Source organism: Cydia strobilella, chromosome 1 (genome assembly GCF_947568885.1).
Source record: "Cydia strobilella chromosome 1, ilCydStro3.1, whole genome shotgun sequence".
Taxonomy (NCBI): Eukaryota; Metazoa; Arthropoda; class Insecta; order Lepidoptera; family Tortricidae; genus Cydia; species Cydia strobilella.
Window position 1 is genome coordinate 34,235,220 of NC_086041.1, and position 23,666 is coordinate 34,258,885.

Consider the following 23,666-nt stretch of genomic DNA (forward strand, 5'->3'; position numbering starts at 1 on the left):
ATGGTGCCAACTAAATAGACTCCGCACTGAAAGCGGGCGATCCGGAGAATTTATGTTTAAGTGTGGGTGGCGAGATACACCGAAGTGCGACTGTGAAGCACCTGTACAGTCCATTTACCACATAGTCCGCGAGTGCCCAAAAAGGAAGTACACAGGAGATCCTCTGGACTTACTTAAGCTAAGCGACGACGCAGCCCATTGGGTGAAGAACCTAACTATTAATTTGTAAATCTGTAAAGCGACCATGAATTGTAATATGCCATACGACTAAATAAATAAAGTAGCTACAAATAAATTGAATTTTCAGGCTGCTGTAGAGTATCTCTTCTTCAGCACTCCTTTTTGCGAGAAACTGACATGAATCGGAAATGTTGCATGAAATGTATCACACATACTGTTCCTAAATCGTCTTATTAAAAAAATTGCGTAACAGAAAGTAAAGTTGCCTGAGAGCATCTCATCCCATGAGCAATTGAACAGTACTGGGGCAAAATATACAAGCAGAACGGATCGACTTTTAACCACTGCGACCTCATGTACAGGTAACCGGTAAGGGGTCTCAATATTGAGATATACGTGTACATTCACGTACACACCCAATTAGTGGCGTGGCGTCTTTTACAAATTCGAGAGTACGCCAAAAGTAAATTTATGTACATATCTCATAATGATGATTCAAATTGAATCATACCTTGGGATAAGGGATCTACGGACGTCACGCCACAATTTTTATCATCATTCTTGCTGTTTCCGAAGTAATAAGTATCATTCATGTTTCTAATCGAAAATGGAAATTATATTATTCTAAAAAACATTTTCATAACCTTTAAATTTTTACAGTACATATGGTGCTACTTTACCGCACTAGTGCGAAAATTAGCACATTACGTGACTGTCGAAAATTTAAAGGGCCATATGTTCTGTAAAATGTTGTACGATACATGTGCGAATAGGTAATTCCCTTCGGTCGTGTTTTAATGTATCGCCACTCGTTTCGAATTTCGTATTTTTCGCACTTGTATAGCTAGAATCTATTGAAGCTTACAGGCTGTCGGAAACAAGTAAATACTTCTCTATAATTTTACAAGTCTTAAACTGCTAATGTACATAATGCCAGTATTATATTATAATGGACAAGGCGGGCCCGAGGCAATGCGGCGGAGGCACGTCTACACAGACAGACCGAGCTGCTTCGCGCGGCAATTTCCTCGCGAGGCAGCTTGTTCTGTGTGGAAAAAAGTAGCAAAGTAAGAAAGTCCTATTTAACTATTTTGTCATAACTAAATAACAAAATAAAACAAGCATTTATAATATCACTGCAGAGTGCAGTGATACTACACTATTTATCTACAAGTTTTGATTTTTTTTTAAATAAAAATAATGCCCGTAAAGAATGGACTTCAATTTCAATGCTTTATCCGTCTAATTTACACTCGAAAATAATAATAATATGAAGTTTGACATTACATTATTTCCTTAATTATAATGTTTTTTTAACTTTTTCTCAGTAAGTAAACTAAATTCGATATGTTCAAATTTGACAATTCACATTGTTGACATAATTTAAACACCTTTCCAGTTTCTACTATTGTATTGACTAGTAGAAGAGAAAGAGACTTTTAGAGGATACCCCTAAACTTGTTATGTAGTAAATCTGTAGAGCGGTCACCACGATACAGGCCTAGCCTAGTGTGGGACCACTGAGCCTGTTGTAATTTTAAAATCTTTCTTTTAATAAACAACTTTTTATTTATTTTTATTATTTATTTATTAAAAGCAGAGTTTAAACGATCTTTACTTATATGTAAAATGTCACTCTGGGCCAAATTCGTCAGCACCATTAGGTGTGCAAAATCCTCCGATCTCCCAAGAACATAAATACTATTAGGTTTGCTAAATTTGGGGTTTGACTGGAGTATGTATGTAGTTTCTGTTTGTGTGATATTGGAGTATAGCTACCAAAGAAGGAATTGTGTGTAATTGAATGATTTATTTCTGCTGTGTACTCGCAGCAAGAATCCTCTCTCCCCGTGAGAATTGCGAGTCATTAGATTTAAAAATGTTTATATGGGTATTTAAAATGTACTAATTTGTGTGTGTGTGTGTTAGTGTTCTGGAGATAAAAATACGATGCGTGTGTAAAGTATTTTTCCCCTCACTAGCTCGGAAAGCCGTCTATTATCCTTTAAAACAAGCGGGGAAAAACGCATTTTATCCACTAGTGGGGAAAGTAATTTGACCTTGGATGGAGCGTGTTTAAGTAGCTTTACAGATAACAAAACGTAAAACGCTCATAATAATGGTTCGTTCGATATTAATTATCATTAAATAAATGGTTTGAGAATCTAATAAAAAATACCAAATTTAGCTTTATTTAATAATTTTAAGTCATAAACCTTAAAATTCCATAAGAAATGTATAACAAATAACTATATTTGTCCCGCAACGTGTAACAAGGGCTGCTGCTCTGCCTAAAAATAGTTATCAATCCTGGTTTAAAGTCATGCGACGAAGTGTTTACCAATGTGCAGGGATGTAAATAAGATAACCCAATGGACTTTTTCAATGTAAATGAATGAACTACCTAGAGATGAATTGTTCTGCGCCAACCTCAATAAATAGATGGAAGAAGGGCGAGTGAATGATTTAAGATGATAGTCTGCTCTGTCAATATACAGGTTGACCTTAGCCATTGCACAAACCCTGAAATCCCACGTAGGGTTACTTCTCAGGAATGCTCTAACGTTAATATTTTTTTAATTAGAACAAAAGATAAAAAAAATGGTAATTTGTTAATTTCATCGTAACCGCCTACACCCGTTGTTATGATACTTGGTATACTGATTCTAAATACCCTAATGCATATGTACATTTCGGTTTTGTCCAATGACTAAGGACACCCTGTATAGCATGAGAGTTGTATGAAGGTGAGAAATGAATGAGGAAGTTCGATTGCAATTTTATAGAATTTCTGCTTGGGGTACCTATTTATCTTTGGAGTTTCTCTTATTTTACCCAACTAGGCTTTTTAGAGAAGAAGTCGTCGAATCGATGGATACCTTTAGAAGAAGATCCGGCGGCCAAATTTACGCATATCAGAAGAACATTACCCTCAATAACCATACTCCCGAGAAGAAACCCATTATATACGTAATGTTGGTAAGTTTACCTGACGTTGCGATTGCACTATTGTTAAGATAGTTTATTACGTTTGTAAAGAAGTGAACGACTCTTCAGTACCCATCAAAACTCACTTATACGAACAGTTTTTATCACATGCGGCATGGCTTAATAAGCCTAGCCCCGCGACATTTTTATTAAGAAAAACTTAGTTTGTATCCATAAAGGGGTACTTACTGTAGCAGTGTTTTTATCGTGCATTACGATTTTACCATATATGCGATGCATTCGCACAATGCAACACTGCACTGACTTACCTACTATAGTTTTGTGGCTCTTCATTGCTATTGCTACACTCCGTATTCGAAAAAAAAAACGAGAAGCAGAGCTCTGTTAACCTAATTTTTAAATATACCTATTGCTTGGATTATATAGTTTGGCAAACAAATTTCAGTAACAGTAGAATAAGAAAACTATTCTTATCCCTCCTTTTGGGGTTGTAATAGTATGAAACTATGAAAAATACAGTATAATACTCTCTCTGCCTTTGCTCCAATGACAAAGGATTCTTGCCAAAATATACTTTCGAATAGGTTGAAACTGCAGACTTCTGTGAATAAAATAATTTGTTTTCTGCTAAACAAGGTTTGATGTGTATTGAGTAGGCACATGTAACAGTGATAAATAAAACTTTTTCTTATACACGGTGTTCACGAGTAACCCGAAGGATTTTAACCACGCTTTTCTGAAGCCAAAAAATGGAAAAAATGTAATATGAGTTTAGGTCAATTTAGCAAAAAAAATTTTTTTTTTGTTTTGTTTTTTCGATTTTTTAAATGTATTTGTACATAAAAAGTAAAATGTTATTGGTAAACTTGTCACTTAAAATGGATATTTTTTTTCGTAAAACCTAGTTTTTACAAAGTGTTACTTGTCACTTTCTGACATCTAGAGGGCGGAGTACCGGTGGCAAATTTCACACTAATTGTATGGAGTCGCCTAAGTATTCTTATGATTAAATAAATAACGAATAAATGATTAATTTTGCATAATAATTTTTAGGAACTTATAGAAATTATCTTACGAGCATACAAATATAATGTAATATGTTGTTAATATCTATAATACATATAAATATGTTTTCTTATCAAAACATTATCATTAGGTACTAAATACTAGACTAAGAAGTTATACCTGCTAAACGATATATTATTTTCAAGACCAAGTCACCATTCATCGATATAATATTTTTTACCATATGCAACCTTTCTTTTCAAATAGTTACTAATTTACAAATTTATGAGACATTTAGAAACTAATTATTTGACATTGTCAATTTAGACAGCTGCTTTACATCTATATTATCTGAATTATTATTGCGTCGGCTAAATATTTATAACCGAAAAATATCAAGATGAATAAGCCATGTGAAGCAACAATTCTGCGGATAATTTCAGATAATTTCTATAAGTTCCTAAAAATTATTATGCAAAATTAATCATTTATTCGTTATTTATTTAATCATAAGAATACTTAGGCGACTCCATACATTTAGTGTGAAATTTGCCACCGGTACTCCGCCCTCTATGACATCTATCAATAAGGATATTTTAGTCCCATAACATCGCCATCGAAAATGCGTTTTGCACTATGTAACAGTAAACACTTGTTTTTTTTTAAATTGGCATTAACTAGCGTATTTACAGAAAAGTTTATACGAATTTTTTAACTTCAAATATGGTCTGTACGGCTACCATCAGTTTGGCATCTCGCTCGTACTGACATATTAGTGTGAGCGAGATATATAGAAAGTAAATTACGTAGACGTTAGAGTACACGTCAGTTTTGACACTGTCAGTGACTCATGGTACGGGTACAAGAATATGCTGTTAAAATTATTCGGTTTCCTCGTGTTACACCGTTTATAATTGTAGCGGACTACAACTGTTACAAATATTTACAAGCTAACTTTGTCGTTATACTTTTATTTCTTAGATTTTGCTGTATCTGATGTCACAAGTTCTTTACGATTTATTGGTGATAAACTGATGAATCTATTGGGTCATGCACGTATAGATTTATTTCTTAGTATATTTTTGTAAATAAAAAAAACTTGATTTGATCATCAAAAACCAAGCTTATTTTGCAATTTTCGAAATGTCGATTATGCAAAGCATTTATGTTCGTTTATAAGTACTATAATTTATTACTCTTGGTCAAATACATCTTAAATTATAAAATTTAGTATTAAGGACATAAACTAACCCATTATTTGTTTAGCACTTTAAACCGAACGGAGGAGAGTATCTTTACTGTTTAATTTGCACAGACCATTTTAGTCCACCGTCTCCGCCAATGTTCTCGAAGTATTTAAAACAAATTACAAATTTTCATTTTTTCGAATGCAATAATTTCTTGTTGTCACACGTTAAGACAAGGTTTTGTTATTGTATCGCTATACTCTTTTGTTAGATACAGTCGTATTTTCTTGTATTGTAAAGCGTACCATTTTCGTTTTTTTTTTTTCATAAAACTAGCAACTCTTGAGTTATTTCTACTCAGAATCACGAGGACAATGGATTTAAAAGGGGAAAAAAGTGTCCGAAAAATTTTTACAGTTTTGTGACGCATTTTCACATACACTTTGTATGGACCGTCACAAAACTGACAAACAATATTTCTATTAAAACTTGGGTGTTTTTTTTTTCTTTGTTTTAATCAATAGTTCTCGTGATTCTGAGTCGAAATAACACAAGTTGCTAGTTTAAAAAAAAAAGTAAATGGTACACTTCTTTCTGGAAACCCCCAGCCCCCCATATTCTGAGCGCAGAAATCTCACCCTCCTAGGCGATCCATTTGTCCCCGCGGTCACGGATGGAAATCAAACAATTCCCTTTAGTCCCCGGCGGGCTCAGATGGAAATACATCCTAATAAGAGCTAGGTCGATTTCGTTTTAAAGCCAAATAATATATTTTTCCCCTCACTAGCTCGGAAAGTTGCCGTTTATCCTTCAATACAAGCGGGGAAAAACGCGTTTTATCCACTAGTGGGGAAAGTAATTTGACCTTGGATGGAGCGTGTTTAAGTAGCTTGACAGATAATAAAACGTAAAACGCTCATGATAATGGTTCGTTCGATATTAATTATCATTAAATAAATGGTTTGAGAATCTAATAAAAAATACCAAATTTAGCTTTATTTAATGATTTTAAGTCATAAACCTTAAAATTCCATAAGGAACGTTTGTTTTTTTATAATGATGTTAAATATAATTCTGAACGCACAAGTTGAGTCGATGCAATTTCAAAACGCATCGTTGACATTTCATACATCAGAAATGTCAACATTGTCAACAATTTTTTTACTTAAAACCTTTTCTCACCGACTCGCGTAAAAATACACAACTTCCAGAGTTTTCTGTTATAATATCGTAAAGAAATGAGTGATTACAGTGATGAAGATGATCTAACGCCTGTGGATGTTGCACTTTCCTCGCTATAGTGAGGTGAAAAGTTTTGTGTTACACACGGGCGCAAATGTATTTTACTTCTCGTGTGTTGAAACACTCGCTACGCTCAGGATTCTATTTTAGAACCACTCGCTTCGCTCGTGGTTCACCTATAGAATCCTTTCGCTTGCTCGTGTTTCAATTCTACACTCGCGGGTAAAATACAACTTTGCACCCTTGTATAACAAATAACTATTTTCACCACACCAGCTGGTAAAGCCTCTCTTGATTGTTTAAAAACTGATAAGAAAGTTGCATTTTATTCACATGTGAGGCAAAGTAATCAAATGCAAATTTTAAATTGTTTTCTTATGTTTGCTGGTAGAATTGGCTTTTAAATGATGATTATGAATGATAAATATTTAATAACATTCATTTTGAATCGATTTGCTTTGATTTTGTTTTATATTTTACAGTTAGTATTTTCCTTGTGTGGGGAAAAATTTTGTGTTTCACCCGGAGCCAAAATTTGTTTGACCCTCGTGCCTTGAATCCCTACGCTACGCTCGTGGTTCAATTTTGGAATCTTTCGCTTGCTCGGGTACTTATTAATATTAACACGAGCGGGTAAACAACAACTTTGCCCCTTTGTAAAACAAGAACTATAGACAAACAAGTGTTTTGTGTCGTAATTTCGGATAATTTGGTCTGTGCTTTAAAACTGATGATTTAACTAAGCACTAAACATAGAATTGATAAACGCGTTTCACTACCCATCTTTCGGTAGGTACTAATTAAAAGATTTTTTGCTGAAAGTGGTGAAGTGAACGGCGCGTCTCCTTGCGCTAGTACTACAAAAAAGATATATGCACTATGACTCAAATTAGTATACAACAGTTTAATAAACATCGTTACCGACGCCTTCCTCTAAACACATTATAACGCGGAATACATAATCTATGTTGATGTTTTATTTAAGTCTGATATGTATAAAGTTATACATACATTGAATTTTCGAATTAAAAATGAAATTTATACATAGTACCATCTATTCTTGTAACCATTACCTGCGGTTAGTGTGTATTAAATTTCTGAAAATTTATGATATTATGAGCACGATTATAATGTCGTATATTTAAACTATTTAACCTTTTCAAACTATTATACTGTTTGTAGTTACATAGCTTGTCAGAGCTTACATTAAATTACAAATTAAAATCATTATCTATTTTTATAAATTAAAATGTTCTATTTACTTTCAGGTCCGTGATTCGTAATGAATATATTAGCTAATATTAATGTTGTATTTACAGGTATCCGTATTCAGCTAGATGACGAGATTAATAGAAAAGGTAATTATGAGCGTTTTCTTGACATAACTAATTAAAAATAACTTACTGTTACATTCTTCATTGTTTTTTATGTTATTTTGAATTTGCCACTGTAAATAATATCTATGGATAAACTGTATTAACTTGTGAATGTGGCCTAATTTAGTGTGCAAATAAAAAAACAATATAGTCACTAATCTGTTCTTTAGAAGTATGATGTTGATTTTATGATGATATTTTTTATTTTTTGTCTTCTTTTCCCGACGGATATATAATGACGCATACAATTTAATTCTGATATTAATAATTTTATTTTTCCTTACGACACAGCGTTGTACTGTTTCTACATAACGTTACTTTTTTCAGGTTAGACGTGAACAATCTTCGGTTTAAACATTCGGGATTGCAGTTACGCTCTGAAATTGTTCAAGGTATTTTTTTTTTATTTCTTTAAACATTTGTTAGTTTACAATTTTGATATTTATTTAACAATTCAGAAACGATTTGATAATGATGATATATTTATTTATTTGTCTTCTTTTCCCGACGGATGCATAATGACGCATACAATTTTATTCTGATGCAATTATTATAATAATTTATAAACACATATGTTTATGTAAAAATAACTAAGTTTAATAATTTTCAGGATGGACGGAGCTTGTGTGGACTGCGAGAAGATCAATGGATAAATAATATAATAAATGTACACAAAACTGATTAAAGTATAGCCCTTAAAGACGATTTTAGTGAGCCTAGTCAGGTGCCAGTGGTCCATGCGTCTTAATTTAAATAAATTTAAACCATTTAAACCTGTGCTTTTATCCCAGTTCGGGCTACAGGCAATAATATTATATAACTATAGATAAGTTACACTCTTACTTAGGGAGCACAAAACATACTTCCATATTTATTTCGTTACGAATAAATCGGTTTTTGTCGATAAATTTCCGCATAAGCACCATTCATCTTTGTTACACTCGTTGTTAAAACATAAGCTTATCTCTTTCGGTGTGCGGGGAGCTTGTTAGCACGTGCACAGCTGTACAGTCGACGTCAGATATATCGGAGCGGCCAAGGCGCTCACAAATATCTGTACACGCCTCTATTGTCAAGCCGTTAGAGTGCGTGTTCAGATATTTGTGAGCACCTTGCCCGCTCTGATATATCTGATGGCGACTGTACCTTGCCTGGGCGCATCTAAAGAGCAACAGTTCAATTGTACAATTTAAGTTCTTCAATTTTGTATCGCCTATAACATAAATAACCTATTTGGGGCCCATTTCTCGAATGATATTAGACTAATATTATTAGTCCACGAACTGTTAAATCCTATGGGTTGTCATGACAACACACTTATAGATAAGATAAGATAAAATAATAATTTATTTCATTTCAATCTTAGTTGGTAAATACATAGTGGTCGAGTCCCCCTATTAGGTATGAAGTACCTGTATCGGGAGACCTCGCTCTTCCAGAATTACATTTTTTTTTTAAATCTATACTAAGAGAAGTAAATAAAGTTAACATTAACATTATAAATTTATAATGAAACATAATATTAGACTATTATCGTTCGATAAATGGGCCCCTGGAGTTATAATATAATTGTGTAGTTATAATATCAGTGTCAGTGACGCATGGACCACAGTTTGAAAGGTTATAAGTACAGTTAGCTTAGTAAATCGCCTCCAAAGTCTCAAACAAGTTCACTCTTTTCAATAAGTTCGCAATAAGGGTGATATAGCCGAAATTGTTAACAAGAGTGGTGTATTACTATTTGTCCCCACCGGGCACAGATGGGAATAGGCGCCACATATCAATCATTCCCATTTGTCGCGGCGTATGTCGGCGGTCACGTGGGGCGGGGACAAATGGGAATACACCACAAGAGTCAAACATAAACCTGACACAACAAGGCGATGAAATTGATTAAAACTAATCAGTAGTTAAATTAATTGTCTTTCAATTTTATTTTCATATAAATTTTGCCTTCTCATTAATTAATTAATATCACATCCATGTAGATGTTGAAGAGACTATATTTTTGTAGTACATTAATTCGAATTATAACTGTATACAGTTAGGATATCCGGTTGCTGTATTAATTTTATGGTGAGTTATATTTTATTCTTTTACTATCTTTTATCTTACATTATCAAATAAAACACGTTTACAAAAATGTGTCATGTTTTATTAGATTTCTTTAATTCTAAAAATATAACATGATGATTCAATTGCCTGTCTTCTTTTCCCGACTGATGCATAATGATGCACTAATTATCACGTATTGTTCTGACATAATAGTTGTCGCCCCCGAAACTAATCGCTTCGCGACCAATTTTAACTCTCGGTTTCTTTGTTACAGGTCAGGAGACTTGATATTAGTAAGTTAAGCATTTCCAATTAAAACATTAATAATAAGTAGTAAAGAACACTTTGACTGATTTTATTAAGTTTGTTAATAACATTTATTATTGTGATACGTTGATAATGCAACTGTGATACTTGACTTTTTTCTTACTTCATTACAATTTTGATATGTCACCATTGTTTCATTTTTAATGCCACTCGCACGGAACATTTTTTTTTAACACAATAAGACAAGGTAAAATACCATAATAGTGCTCCCACACAATTTAAAATGAAACTCAGAGACAGTGATAAATATTTTGTGAAACCTCTTAACTATCGAATATTGAATCGCATAGAATGCAAGTGGCCTAGACGAAGAACAAAGAAACTGTGTATTCCCATCTGTCCCCATCTAGGCCACACGCCGCGCGCCGGGGACATGTAGGAATAGTGTAATATCCATATTCCGTAGTTGCTCCATAAATACCCGATGTCTCATATAGGTATAAAGACAAAATTCACATTTACCGGAGTTACTCAACATGGCGTGACATGAGAAACATTGCACTGCCTGGCATAAAAGACTTTCGCCATCAAACAGCTGTCTATATATCATCATCTTCCTCGCGTTGTCCCGGCATTTTTGCCACTGCTCATGGGAGCCTGGGGTCCGCTTGGCAACTAATCCCAAGAATTGGCGTAGGCACTAGTTTTTACGAAAGCGACTGCCATCTGACCTTCCAACCCAGATGGGAAACTAGGCCTTGTTGGGATTAGTCCGGTTTCCTCACGATGTTTTTCCTTCACCGAAAAGCGACTGGTAAATATCAAATCATATTTCGTACATAAGTTCCGAAAAACTCATTGGTACGAGCCGGGGTTTGAACCCGCGACCTCCGGATTGCAAGTCGCACGCTCTTACCGCTAGGCCACCAGCGCTCTTCAAACAGCTGTCTATATATAATTTCTAATATTAGAACCTATAGTAGGTGGTAGGCGACCTCCGCTCGGTAGTGAAGTTGTGTTAAAATGTTGTCCTCGTGAGTAAAAAACTCATCGAGGGGCAGTCTGTCTGCAGCCTAGAATACAACAAGAAAAAATTAAGTACCTAGTAGGTACAGTCAAGGGCACATTGTAACGAAACTTTCCCTTAACAATGACACGAGGTATATCTAGGTATAACTAGTTTATGTAGCTCCAGTTTATAAAACAAACGAAAGAGAGCAAAAACAAGTTTTGTATGAAAAACTTAATAGACCACAATTAAATGTGTATAGTATGGAAATTCTCGTTTTCTATACTTCGTCTCCCAATGCGTACAAAGACTCGTTTCTCGTATGCAGATAGTAGTTCCCTTCGGCGCTGGGTTTGGCTGGCTTGCCCATGCTCGACGTGTTGGTCTTGCACTCGCCGTTCTCGAAGCCTTGGTAGTCTTTGCACAGGTAGGACGTGAACGGTACACCGCCTTGAATCGATTCTCCGAAAAACTCATGCGCCCTACTGTGGCTGCACGAATCTGGACAGATCAGAAAATAAAAAACTATAGAATCAACGTATGAAGCGTGTGATAAGATTAGTTAAACCTAATTTGACGGTGTATTCCCATTTGTCCCCGCCGGGCACAGATGGGAATAAGTTAATTCATATGAATCATTTCCATCTATCCCAGCTTTATGTTTGGCGGCAGTTACGTAGTGCGGGACAAATGGGAAAAAACCAATCTGACCACAGATAATCGTCATTTAGCTATGGCCACAGAATAAATAATAGTACTACAGAAACAGAACAGAAACACGTACACACACACACACACAGAACACAGAAGCAACACTCAACAGCACAGAACACAAGTTACAGTACAGAAGTTTCACTCTACAAGTTAAGTGTTACGATTACGACAGTTATGACCGCAAGGTGGCGCAAGCGCAAGCAGGCGTCCGTTCCGTAGCGGTGCGCGGCAATTACTATGGCTAGACACCAAAATTGGTGTAGCCGCATGTACTTTGTACTTACAGCGACGCGACGAAATCGCGGAGTGAGCCACGCCTGCTATGGCGCTTAAGCGTGTAACTAACCCGTTTTAAATTTAAAAAAAAATGCCGAATGTTGGAGTGAAAAAAACTAGCGCGACAACAAATCTTACCCATGGCGACATCCAAATGAATGATTTCATACCATCGGTAAAAAAAAAAAACGTAATTAATAGGTTTTCCGCGTGCATTTTTTTAAGCCAACATGCTAATCGGTTACGCTCCGTAGCGAATGAAACGCCAATGTATCTGTCGCACTCATATGGAATTGGAACTGTCTGTGGTAGAGAGAGATGATTACATTGACAACGCTACGCTACGGAGTAATCGATTGGCATGTTGCATAGCCGTACTTTTTTGTATAAAGAAGTCACATCGCCGACAAAACGACCTTTTGGTGCATTTCCCCGCCTCCATACCTACGTGTCCCCGATCCTCTCCCTCGCACCCCGGTTGCGGGGATGTTCCCCCGTTGGGGTAAAAATCCGCTTGCCCATGGCTCTCTTGGTACCCGTAGAAGCCTCCATCCGTGTGGATGATGTCCACGAACATGGCGTCAGTTCTGTCCAGACGGTATTCATCAGGCATTGTGGGAAATTCGAACAGCGGTCGAGCGGGATCTAGCCCTAGAAGACATAACTGATCAGTTACTGGACTCCCTCTAAGCTAACTTCCTGCCTCGCACGGCTAAACTGTGCTGTGGTATGAACTGTCGCCTGCGGTATTTCCGGACCGATATCGATACGACATTCAAACCTTCAAGAAAAGCGTACTCCTATCTTAAAGGCCGGCAACGCAGTTCCAGCCCTTCTGGTGCAGGTGTCCATGGCGTCGGTAATTACTTACCATCAGGCAATTCACCTGCTCGTTTGGCTGATTTGGCTCCTATGTCATTAAAACAACCTTTGCACAAACTGCAGAGACAAAGTGGGTTTCACTAACACACAGTCGCTTGCGAAGTTGGTGTAGAGTGTGCTTGGTGTAACTCTGAAGGTACCCGCTTGTTGTGGTTAATTTCTCAGGTCTATTTCTCTGAATATCCACGCACATAAACATTTCAAAATTATGATAAGCTAAGTGTATGTAAGTGTGGCTGCGGGGTCAGTGTCTTCCTCTAGCTGTAGGCCGAGCACATGATTGGCGCGACAGTATCTCGCCGCGAGATAGACTACCCGTCTTACTAACTGTATGAATTAAAGAGGGACGGGTAATCTATGTCGCGGCGAGATACTCTCGCGTCAATCATGTGCTAGCCCGGCTGCGGTTACCAAGTCCACGCAGACGAAGTCGCGGGAAAAAACTAGTTAATTATAACTTAAATATTGGCAGACAGGTATAGTTTAAAATAAATTCTTACCGGTAATTCTAAATATATTTTTACTGAAAAACATGCCAGCGTATCCCATGACGTGTGCTCCCAAGCTGTGACCAATCAAATGCATTTGTTCTGCCGTCGTATTGAAGTTGTCGACCAGTGAGTCGAGCAGCTTCGCCAGCCGCTTACCCACGTACCGCGTGGACAGCGCAGCCCACACGTAATTCGGGTTCCGTGCCAGCTCATACCAATCCACTACTATCACATTCAAATCGGCTCCGTCTAAGAAATATGTCTTTTGAATCTGTATCCAAGTATTATTGCCGCTACCCATCCAACCATGTGTCAAAGCTTTGGTGTCTCTTGAGGGGTCGAAATACTGGCTCTTCATTTGACCATTTGTTTCTGGTTGCAAGGTTTCTGGATCATTTGGGTTGTTCCTTGAGGAAACAGTAAAGGGAGAAATTTAAATTAGTGTTTTCGTCCTTGCTGCGGCTTACTCGAACATAAACTGTTGCCAAAGTGGGTTAGGTTAGAACTGCGACCCTCACGAAAACGAACTGCCAGAAGAGTGGGTTAGGTTAGCGATATAAAACTTAACTCTCGCGTTTTGTACACATAATTCATGGCGCTTACGCGTTTAGGTCGCGAGATATACGCTGCGTGGTTGCGTGGTACAGGTTGTGATGCGACAATTTCATTGTTTGGTATCTCTAAAGTAATAATAACTCAATAGTTCGTAATAGCTTTCCTCTACAAAGCGGGAGAACGCTGAGTTTGGCTACGAGCGTAGCATGAATGTGTTAAATGTAAAAATACCTGGTGTAGAGGTAAAAATAAACGCGTCCGTATATCCAGCCGTCAGAATCGTCCGGCAGTGCGGAGAAGGTCATCGTGCGCTCGGTTCCGTTCTCATCGTAGTAGCTGAGCCACTCCGTGCCGTATCCGTCGTCGGACAACACGGACCGGATGCCGGCTACAAATTCATGATATCACGTTTGAAATAGCTTTTAAGGCCATAGGTTCCACGACGGTTCAATGTCAACCTGATCTTGGTCGGGGCACAGTAGCTACAATGGGGTTGGCAATATTATCAATCGCTGTTGGCTACTGTCAAAGGTTTTTAAAGATGGCGCCATCAGGCTGTACCTGTCTAGTTTTATGTGATTTGGCTTAAAGGCTATCCTGTCCATAATAATATAACAATACACTCCTTTTTTGGGCAGTCGTGTAAAAAAACAAGAATTTGACACTATTCGTAAGATTGACAGGTAAAACTATGCTAGCGCCATCTGTAAAATACTGCGACCGGCAAACCCTATTTCGCTGGCCTATTGCAGGGTTTTATGTTAATAGGTACATGAAAGTTGAACGGGGATATTAGGTAAGCTTCGCTTTTGGTTTCTTTGAGGTTTCATAGTAGATTTACGTAGACTACCTACTATTGTCCGCGCGCGAATTCCGTGCACGGCTGAGGAATGTTGGGCGTCATGACACTCATGACAGAGTGGTGTCATTTTGTACGTTACGTACGGGCGCGGCGAACACCCCCCCCCCCCCCCCACTGCCTCGACCTCCGAATGACCGGAATTGGCGCGCAGACAGTAGAATTACTACGCGACGTGTAGAGCGACTTTTTGGCGGCGGGTTCGTGAAACTCTTAGGGTCGGTAGCACCAAATTGTTTGTCATCGTTAAAGAGTTCGCTAAATTTTATTGTATTGAAAGTTTCATAGCAAACCACCGTGGCGCGCCGGTTGACGTTGATCAGTCTGTCAAGAGCTGATGGTGCAACTGGCACTTAATGTTTAAAACCACAGCGAACTTACCATACACACACAATAACCCAAACAATTTATAAACCGGCGGGATGGTGACGCCCATTGGTAGTAACTGGCATTGGTACTGATGGTAACAGTTCCGATACAGGCGTATATATCACCACATTTCGAACCGGTGACTATAAAAGGGAAAAAATGTGAAGTTATGCAAAATATTCATACCGTCATGTATATTCATACTTTGCGTTATCTTATCTTGGGCTTGTCGAAAAACCACTTAATAAGTACCTTAGGATACCTTAGTATCCTTACTCGCTACTAAGAATCGTAAGCATCATCCTAGCCCACCTATGTTGTGCGGCGTTAGGGGTAGTAATTGATACTCAGATGCTTGGTACAATATTAACTGATTTATTGGGGATAGGGTTTATAATTATATACTAGTCATCTATGGATGGTATAGAAAGGATGCCAATCTCTTATGGCAGAATTGTTACAAAAGTGACCGCTTTCAGCTTTAAATAATAGTTCCTAATCTCTCCGGTGGTGCTAGTTAGGCTCTGGGACATGAGTATAACATTAACCATATAAGGCAACAAATAACCCGACCAAATTACGTGGGTTGATTTTGGTAGTATTTCGGTGTATGGTGGCGCCGCCTAATTACTGTTTTTTGATGGACACTTTTCATACATAGAGATTTGGCTCCTTTATAATATAGTCTCCATGTAGTCATCTATATGCGTTGGCATTTAGATGACATTTAACAATTGACTAAATCATTAATATTTAAGATCTATAATTAGGACGTAACCTTTTCATACGTAGCAAGTCTACGTTATACCTACACTACATCAACTGAAAATGGAGAATTACATAAGAATTAGACCAAGAGATCTAGATATCTTGGTCGAACTCTATGATGCCAATAGTTTGGTCTAGAATTATCTCATTTCAAACAGACAGAGAGAATCATACTTTTTTTGTCTTACACTATTACTAGCACCCAAATAAGGGCTGAGTATTTATAAGCCCTTTGGATTTTTAACACTAGGTACCCTCTTTTTAGATTGTACTTGTTCCAACTCCAACTGTCCTGGACCCAACAAAAGTCTGTAGTCTGTGGTGTATTATGTTTTTTGGGATTTGGCATATCTAAATACCTGTTTTGAACATAGATATAATATGTAGTTATAGTTTATAGACATGAAACCGAGCGACCAGGGTATGGATTATATAGTCTCCATGGACCAGCGGTAAGAGAAAGACATATTCATGTATTGACAGTATTGACAGTTTCATGCATGGCAGCATAATCCTTTTTCTCTTTCACTTATAAATTTCGGTATTTCGCCATCGCCTCCTTGCTATGATGCCATAACCCGACCATGAAAAAATGCCCGGTCGGTTATAAAGACAAAGCATGGCACTATTTTCTCTTTCCTCTTATATAGGAATCGCAAAAAGACTATAGTTTGTCAAGGGACTGTCTCATTGATATAAATGAATGTTTGAAAACATAGACAGAGAATCATACTATCTTTGTCTTACAGTAGTACTAGCACCCAAAAGAAAAGGATGGGTATAGGTTTTTTTGTTCCTATTTACTGACAAGATTTGCTTGACCAGCTATATCGTTCTCTATCAGTGTCAGGCCCTTGATGTTACATTACTGTTTTCATACATTATTCAAGTTTCGCTCTCTGAAGCTCCCAGAGGTATGAAAGGATTAGTGGAGGGGTTGATGTTAGGAATGAATAAATGATACAACAAATTAATTATAGCAACATTATTGTATTTTTTATTTTTGAATTGAATCCTTTTTGTGCTTACACAGTAAACACATGATCTCAACACTTACGAACTAAAAATATTCTAAAACAAAAATAATGGTTATTTCGATCGAGTTATAAAAAGGTGGCTTGTGCAAGTAGATGTTTCATTTCCACTCGTTCTTATTCGTATTGTGGTTTGTTGGAGTATACCTATCTTAATTTCGTGCTGTTGGAATGATATTTTGATTAATAGAGTATTATTTATCATGTATTGTGCTGAGATATCGTGCAAATATGCCTTAATTCTTTATTTATTTACGTTTGGGGTGCCCCTTTTTTCTCCGCGTTACATTTCGCCAATGTGCACGCATATTACTGTTTTATATAAACCGATATATACGATTTAGATATATTAGTCTAATATATTGCTATCTTTTTCATTTTAGTCTATAGAAATATCGAATGACTTTAGGTTATGCTTCGAAACTACCTCGTGACATCGCTATACGTTTTTAATAAAAACAATATAAAGTCTTGAAGTTGTGTGCTCTGCGTTTGAATAGATAATATTAGCGCCCCAACAGCGGTACCTAGAGATAACACTTGTCGTTACGTCGTTAACATTTGACTATACATATGTTACACAGTAAGTACGTAAGTAGGCCTTCACGAGAAATTAAGTAGGACAGTACGGTTCACACTTAATACCATATTAAATGTAAACGAATTAAGGACATAATAGGGAATGGAAAAGACTAGATATCACATGGTTTTTGAGCTATATCTAGGTATATTTATAACGTGTATGTATAAGAAATAACCAAGCAATTACACATAGTGAACGTCGCGCGCGTATTAATTGAAGTGTCAAACGCGCGAGGTTAAATCTTTTTTCTAACTGTAATTTCACACTTTATTTATCTGTTTTCGTGTAAAGTCGGTTAGGCGAATAAAAGTCAGAGCAAGATAAAATAAACTTCTAACTACCTACTCGAGGTCGTGAACTGCTATACGTGTCGTAAGAATACCTAAAATAATAGCTATTGTGGTGCGTGCAGTAGGTTCGTTATGCGGCAAATAAACGTCACATGAATGTAGGCATTGCCCTGAGTTACGGCGACTCGAAATATTACAGCTAGCTATCCTCTCCTAGTTACAGTACATCGCTTAAATATCGCCGCGAACAATATGAACCTACGTCGCTCCTTAAATTCGTGCTAAATACATACATCGTGACTCAAAATGTTATCAATAATATTACAGTTGGTCAGTCGAAAGAATTGAGCACATTTTAACATATCATTAATTATTTTGATCGTGGATTAATTTAATGCACAAATTGTCGACTCTATCACTCTAAATGTAACGCTATGGCTGGGGATACCTATCGAACCATGTAAGAAAATAAAAAAGAACTTCTACCGAGTGTCGTTATACGTATCTTACATGCTAAATCGTCATCGGCAGTGAACTAATGATGCGTCCGTCGGCGCTGGCGTCCGCGGCCCGTCCTGATCCGTCTCCGGCTCGGGTCCGGGTCCGGCCCGGCTCAGGTCCGGCCCGGCGCTGTCCCGGACGCCGGCGCCCCGTGATCCCACGAGACGCTCCATGCACGCATATACATAACTACACCTTATTGTAACTACCTATCTATTACTTTACGAGTTATTTTATTTCAATTTCTTTAAAGCGTACATTTTTATTCTTACTTATTAGGAGGTCCTTAATACGAAATTCGTATCATTGAAACAAAACGTATGCATTACATGAACATGCTCTACAAATAGAGTGCATTATGCGAAATTATAACAAAAATTCATCGATAGGAATTAACTAATAACAAACGTAACTCTAAACAGTCTTGGCTATGACTGGTCAACTATAGGTGGGATCGCTCCAGGAACCGATATAATTACGATATTTAAGATGCCTCAGTGTATTTGTAAAGCCAGACAGGTCTGACGCGGGGATATGGAAAATTTACAAATCAATTGACTGGACTCCAACACCCGGTCGTCGCCGCCGGCCTCGCGCCGACTCTCGGCCTCGTGCCGACACCGACGCCCGGCCTCGCGGGCTCGCCGCTTCCTCAGACAGAACCTTACCGTATAAATAAATAAGTGTACAAGATATAATATCTACTTATGTTTTTTACATATGTACAGTTTAAAAATTATATAACGTAGGTACATAAATAATAGAATCAATAAATTTGTACTTGAAATAATTATAAATTTGAGAATAGTTACGAAACATAGTTTAATTTGCAACTTTTGAACGTTACGACTAAAAACCTACTTAAAATTACTTTGTTCATATTTGATGTTAGAGCGAGCGCGGTCCCTCGCCGCTCGCTCGCGTGTATAACGTTAGCTATCCTTACTTACAATAATAACTACAATATAATGTTGGTATGAGCGGCGTCGTGGATGCTACCCGCCCATACCTAAAGCGTTTAGGCGGACGCTGCGCGCCCCGCGCCCCGCGCGCCCGATATGGCACGTGCGGCTTTACATTTCCCATTGTGAGCTTATGTCATTTCCGTATAATTTTAAAATTCCAGAAAAAAATCTAAGGTTTTCATGTAGTATTTTTAGAACGTAAAAACATTTTAACAGATATGAGATATTCAGAAAAATAATTGACGATTCGTTTTAATAAAGGCGGGCGAGCGGGGCGGACGCAAAGCGCCACGGCATCCACTTTCTACATATGTACTATAATTATAGCAGTCATTTGCTTCGAGAGACTGGAGTCATCGTTCCCTAAGAGCTATGTTAGACATCTAGGGCCCCGCGCACCGCGCCGGGGCCGAGGTGGGATCTTTACTCTACGTAATAATACGAACGTATCAAATCATAACCGTATCTATTTCGGAATGCCCCTCGAACGAGTAAAACTCGGGCCGCGACTACTTTCGAGGCGATAATTGTCGGAAGAATCGTGATTGTGCCCATTCTTTCTATATATCCGGCTCGACGTCCGAGTCGAAAAAGGAAGTATCTACGTAACTCATCTAAGCGTCACGAACCAGCCGAGGGACTTGCGGCCGGTCGCCGTCTCCGGGCGCACGGGACCGAAGGTATTCCACTCAGCACACGCTCTCGGCCGGCGCGGCCGCTAGCGGCGCCACCGGCGACAGTGGCGACAGCGGGTACACCGCCAGCGGCGACACGGGCGGCTCGGGCGAGCGGCGCCGCAGCGCCTGCCGCTTGCGGAACTCCAGGAACTCCTCCTTCATGGCGCGCACCCTCGCCTCCACGTCGTCGCGCGCGCGCGGCCGCCGCTCCGGCGTGGACGGCGTCGGCGTGCGCGTGGCGCGGTCCCACTCGTAGTGCACGTCCACCGAGCCCGCGTCCGCCGCCGAGCCCGGCCGCGGCGCCGGCGCCGGCGGCAGCGGCGGCGGCCGGTACGGCGGCGGCCGCCACTCGGCCACGCTGCCGGCGCGGCTGCTGCGGTTGTGCGCGGACGACGACGCGTTCTTGCTGCCGAAGCCGCTGGACGAGGAGCGGCTCTCGGGCGAGGCCTCGTGCGGGGGCGGCGGCGGCGGCTCGGCGGGCGCGCGAGGCCGGTGGCGGCGCGCGGCGGGGCCGGGCCGCCATCCCGCGCCCACCGTCGCCACCCCCGTCAACCCCGCCGGTCGCAAGCGAGGCCGGAACGGCGACGGCGGCGTCGGGAACGAACCCTCGCCGGAGCTCGGGAAAGGCACGGAGCTGAGGTCCGAGATGTGGAGCGGCGACCAGGGGGTCCAGGCGGCCGCCCACGGCGGCCACGGCGGCCAGGGCGGCCAGGGGGCGGGCGAGGAGGCGCGGAACAGCGGCGGCGCGGCGGCGGGCTGCAGGGGCGCGCGCAGGCGCGGCAGGAAGCCGCCGTCGTCGGAGGAGGAGGGCGCGGGCGAGGGGGAGGGGGAGGCGGCGGCGGAGGGGGAGGGGGACGGCGGGGGGAGGGAGCCGAGCGACGGCGCCCAGTACCCGCGCGACCCGCGCCCGCAGCGCGACGCGGGCCACACCCAGTTGGCCGTCAGCCGCAAACACTGCACTAAACTCGATATTCCGCGTTCACTAAATCTGTAATCCACATAATATTATATTTTATAAAGATGCCTTGTGCGATTGACGTGATGTATGTCCAGATATAGAGTTCTAGCTTCATAGCTTTCGCTCCAATAACTAATGTACGAGTAGCTTATGCTTAAACGGTCCGTAGAACACAGATCGATTGACCTTTGGAACGCCAAACCAAGCCTACAGCGTGTTTGCCTGTCATAGGGTTGAAAGTTAGTATTACAGGGCTTGAAACCTGTCTATGTCCAGACATAAACCTCAAGTTTTTCAGTATTCATTTGCATTTACTGTTAGAGACCAACCTGACTTCCTATTTCGAATTAGAGCAGCAGAAAAAAAAACAATATATCAGTTAGATCTAATAAATACAATAACACAAACCATAAACATAACATCGTATGTACTCACTTCTTAAAAGGCACTTGAGTGCTGTGATGGGCGCGCAGATCCGTGAGTCTCGCCGCTACCATGTTGTATGCTGTAAGCGGATGATTTCTGAACGTTAACGTAGCGTCATCGTCCCGTCACGCGCCCGTATCGGACCGGCCCCGCCACCTCACAACACCACCATATTGTCAACGTGAAAGCTAGACACTGATATGAGAGCTCGTACCTACCTGACATCACAGACATGCAAATTGGTGGTTACTGCTTATCACGACACATTGTCGTTAAGCCTCTACAAAGCATTTTAGCTACACCGGGAAAATTATAACACCTTTCAAAAACACAGTATGTCTGGTCTATTGCCACATCTGTGTATTTAATGTTATGGCAAAAAAAATATTTTAACTGTAACGGAAAATCGTAAAAATTATAAATAATAAATTATGGATACTTGTAGAGTTTTTTATTACATGTATACAACTCTAGACCTCAAATGACGGGCATGGCGTTTCTGACACGATTCAGTTGACGGGATATAACGTCCTTGGCGCTCTAACGATTAAAAAGACAACAAGACATAATATAATGATATTATGATATACCAACCGATACCCATTGTAACTTTAAGGATGTAATGTAAAGTCACATAAGATAAGTTAATTTATCTTCAATTTCGTCAGGTAAACAAATAAACTTTCATATCAGTGTGATGATACCCATATTAATGGAAAGCGACATGACTTAATGGTCAGTAATAGTTGCTGATTTGTAACCACAGTCAGGGACCTGTTTCATGTAGTTTATATTTCAAAAGGATAATATTATTTAAAGTTTCATGAAAAAAAGACGCGGGAAAATGATTGGACACTTAATACGACACGACTACTTCTTTAAAACTATCCTGGAGGGGCGGATAGGAAGGAAGCGGGGTAGAGGAAAACCCAGACGCAGCTTTTTAGATCAAGTGAACGAAAAAGTAGGGGTCGTGTCGTATCAAAAAGTCAAAGAGCTGGCCCAGGATAGGGAAAGCTGGAAGATACTCCACCGAGAAGAGAATAACTCTTAAGTTAATGATGACGATGATGAGTTATTGACATCAGTAGGCGCCTTATTATCAAAAGGTGAAACTATTCATCAAATATATGATCGCGGCCTATACGCTCCATATGTAATGTATCTTTCGTCAGTCAGATTCTAATATATTGACATGAAACAGGTCCCTGGAATAATAACAAGCAGGTATTTCGTTTAGTGCTAAATAAATTGAAATAATTAAACATCTGAAAATTAAACTGCTGATAAATAGTGCTGAATTAGACAAATAGGCAAAGGAAAGGGCAAAATTAGTAGAAAAGACTAAGTCCTGGTTCCGTGGATGTATTAAAATGGCATGAAACAATAGGATATAATTATGTCCACGAAAACAGTACCTTGTTTTCATGTTAATATATATTTGCAATACAAAGTAGCAGACATCATTTTTAAAGGAAATAAATAAAAATAAACTATAGATAGCTAATATTGTCTTTGCTTACCGCGATAGTTACTCATGAAATAAAATTATGAAAACGGACTATATCGCGTATATTGAATTTATAATAAAAAAACTAAAACGTAAACGTAACATCGTAAAGGGTTCGAAACGTCGGGATGTAATATAAAATTTATAAATACAATATACGCGATATAATCCGTTTTCATAGTTTTATCTTATAGATAGCTAATAAATAACTAAATATGACGATATTGTTTCTAGGTAAATAATGTGTGCTACTAAGTATTTTACATACAAAAAATAGTTGGGTTATTGCCTATGTGCATAGCTTTAGCGCCGTCCATGATTAATAAATAAAATCTGGTCGTTTGTACATAGTCAATAACAATTTCTTTTAAATCATAAAGCACAGCAACAGGCCAAATCATAAAGCATGCAAATGTTTCGTATAAAATCACAAAAATTATGAAAAAATACTCAAAATGACAGTGGCAGCATGCGTGTAATGTTCGATGGTATGCACGCGATGCTTCACCGACAATATGGCAAGTTAGTGATCGCAGTC

General features: G+C 39.1%; 3 protein-coding genes across 4 annotated transcripts in view; 1 reads left to right on the forward strand and 2 right to left on the reverse strand.

The window, feature by feature from the left end:
* LOC134745008 (hrp65 protein-like) overlaps positions 1-10,447 on the forward strand; it is a 36,099-nt gene extending 25,652 nt beyond the window's left edge. The window contains exons 11-14 of the transcript XR_010128130.1: positions 7,883-7,921; positions 8,267-8,331; positions 8,550-10,015; positions 10,269-10,447. The gene's annotated coding sequence lies outside the window, so the exon portion shown is untranslated. The remainder of the gene's footprint in view (positions 1-7,882; positions 7,922-8,266; positions 8,332-8,549; positions 10,016-10,268) is intronic.
* A 1,103-nt stretch (positions 10,448-11,550) lies between these two features.
* LOC134742240 (lipase member H-A-like) lies at positions 11,551-19,678 on the reverse strand. The gene is made up of 6 exons (XM_063675306.1): positions 19,602-19,678; positions 19,140-19,255; positions 14,420-14,576; positions 13,643-14,040; positions 12,705-12,911; positions 11,551-11,771 (listed from the first exon to the last, which is right to left on the reverse strand). The coding sequence occupies exons 1-6, from the start codon at positions 19,676-19,678 to the stop codon at positions 11,551-11,553; spliced, it is 1,176 nt and encodes a 391-aa protein (XP_063531376.1).
* Positions 17,155-23,666, reverse strand: part of LOC134745031 (protein turtle) — a 139,219-nt gene continuing 132,707 nt past the window's right edge. Inside the window, exons 7-8 of one of the 2 annotated variants that reach the window (XM_063679007.1) lie at positions 21,628-21,697; positions 17,155-21,222 (exon numbers count right to left, since the gene is read on the reverse strand). In XM_063679007.1, coding sequence (XP_063535077.1) covers positions 20,247-21,222; positions 21,628-21,697 — 1,046 coding nt within the window. In that variant the 3' untranslated portion in view covers positions 17,155-20,246. Of the gene's footprint in view, positions 21,223-21,627; positions 21,715-23,666 lie in introns of both variants that reach the window. The other variant, XM_063679014.1, reaches the window with a different exon arrangement.

Bases quoted from the DNA above. Each gene is read 5' to 3' on its own strand.
- LOC134742240 (XM_063675306.1), bottom strand. From the start codon at position 19,678: ATGGGAAATGTAAAGCCGCACGTGCCATATCGGGCGCGCGGGGCGCGG. The intron at 19,256-19,601 runs GTATGGGCGGGT...TTATACGGTAAG, and splicing joins CGTCCGCCTAAACGCTTTAG to GTTCTGTCTGAGGAAGCGGC. The intron at 14,041-14,419 runs GTATTTTTACAT...TGTTTCCTCAAG, and splicing joins TATTTTTACCTCTACACCAG to GAACAACCCAAATGATCCAG.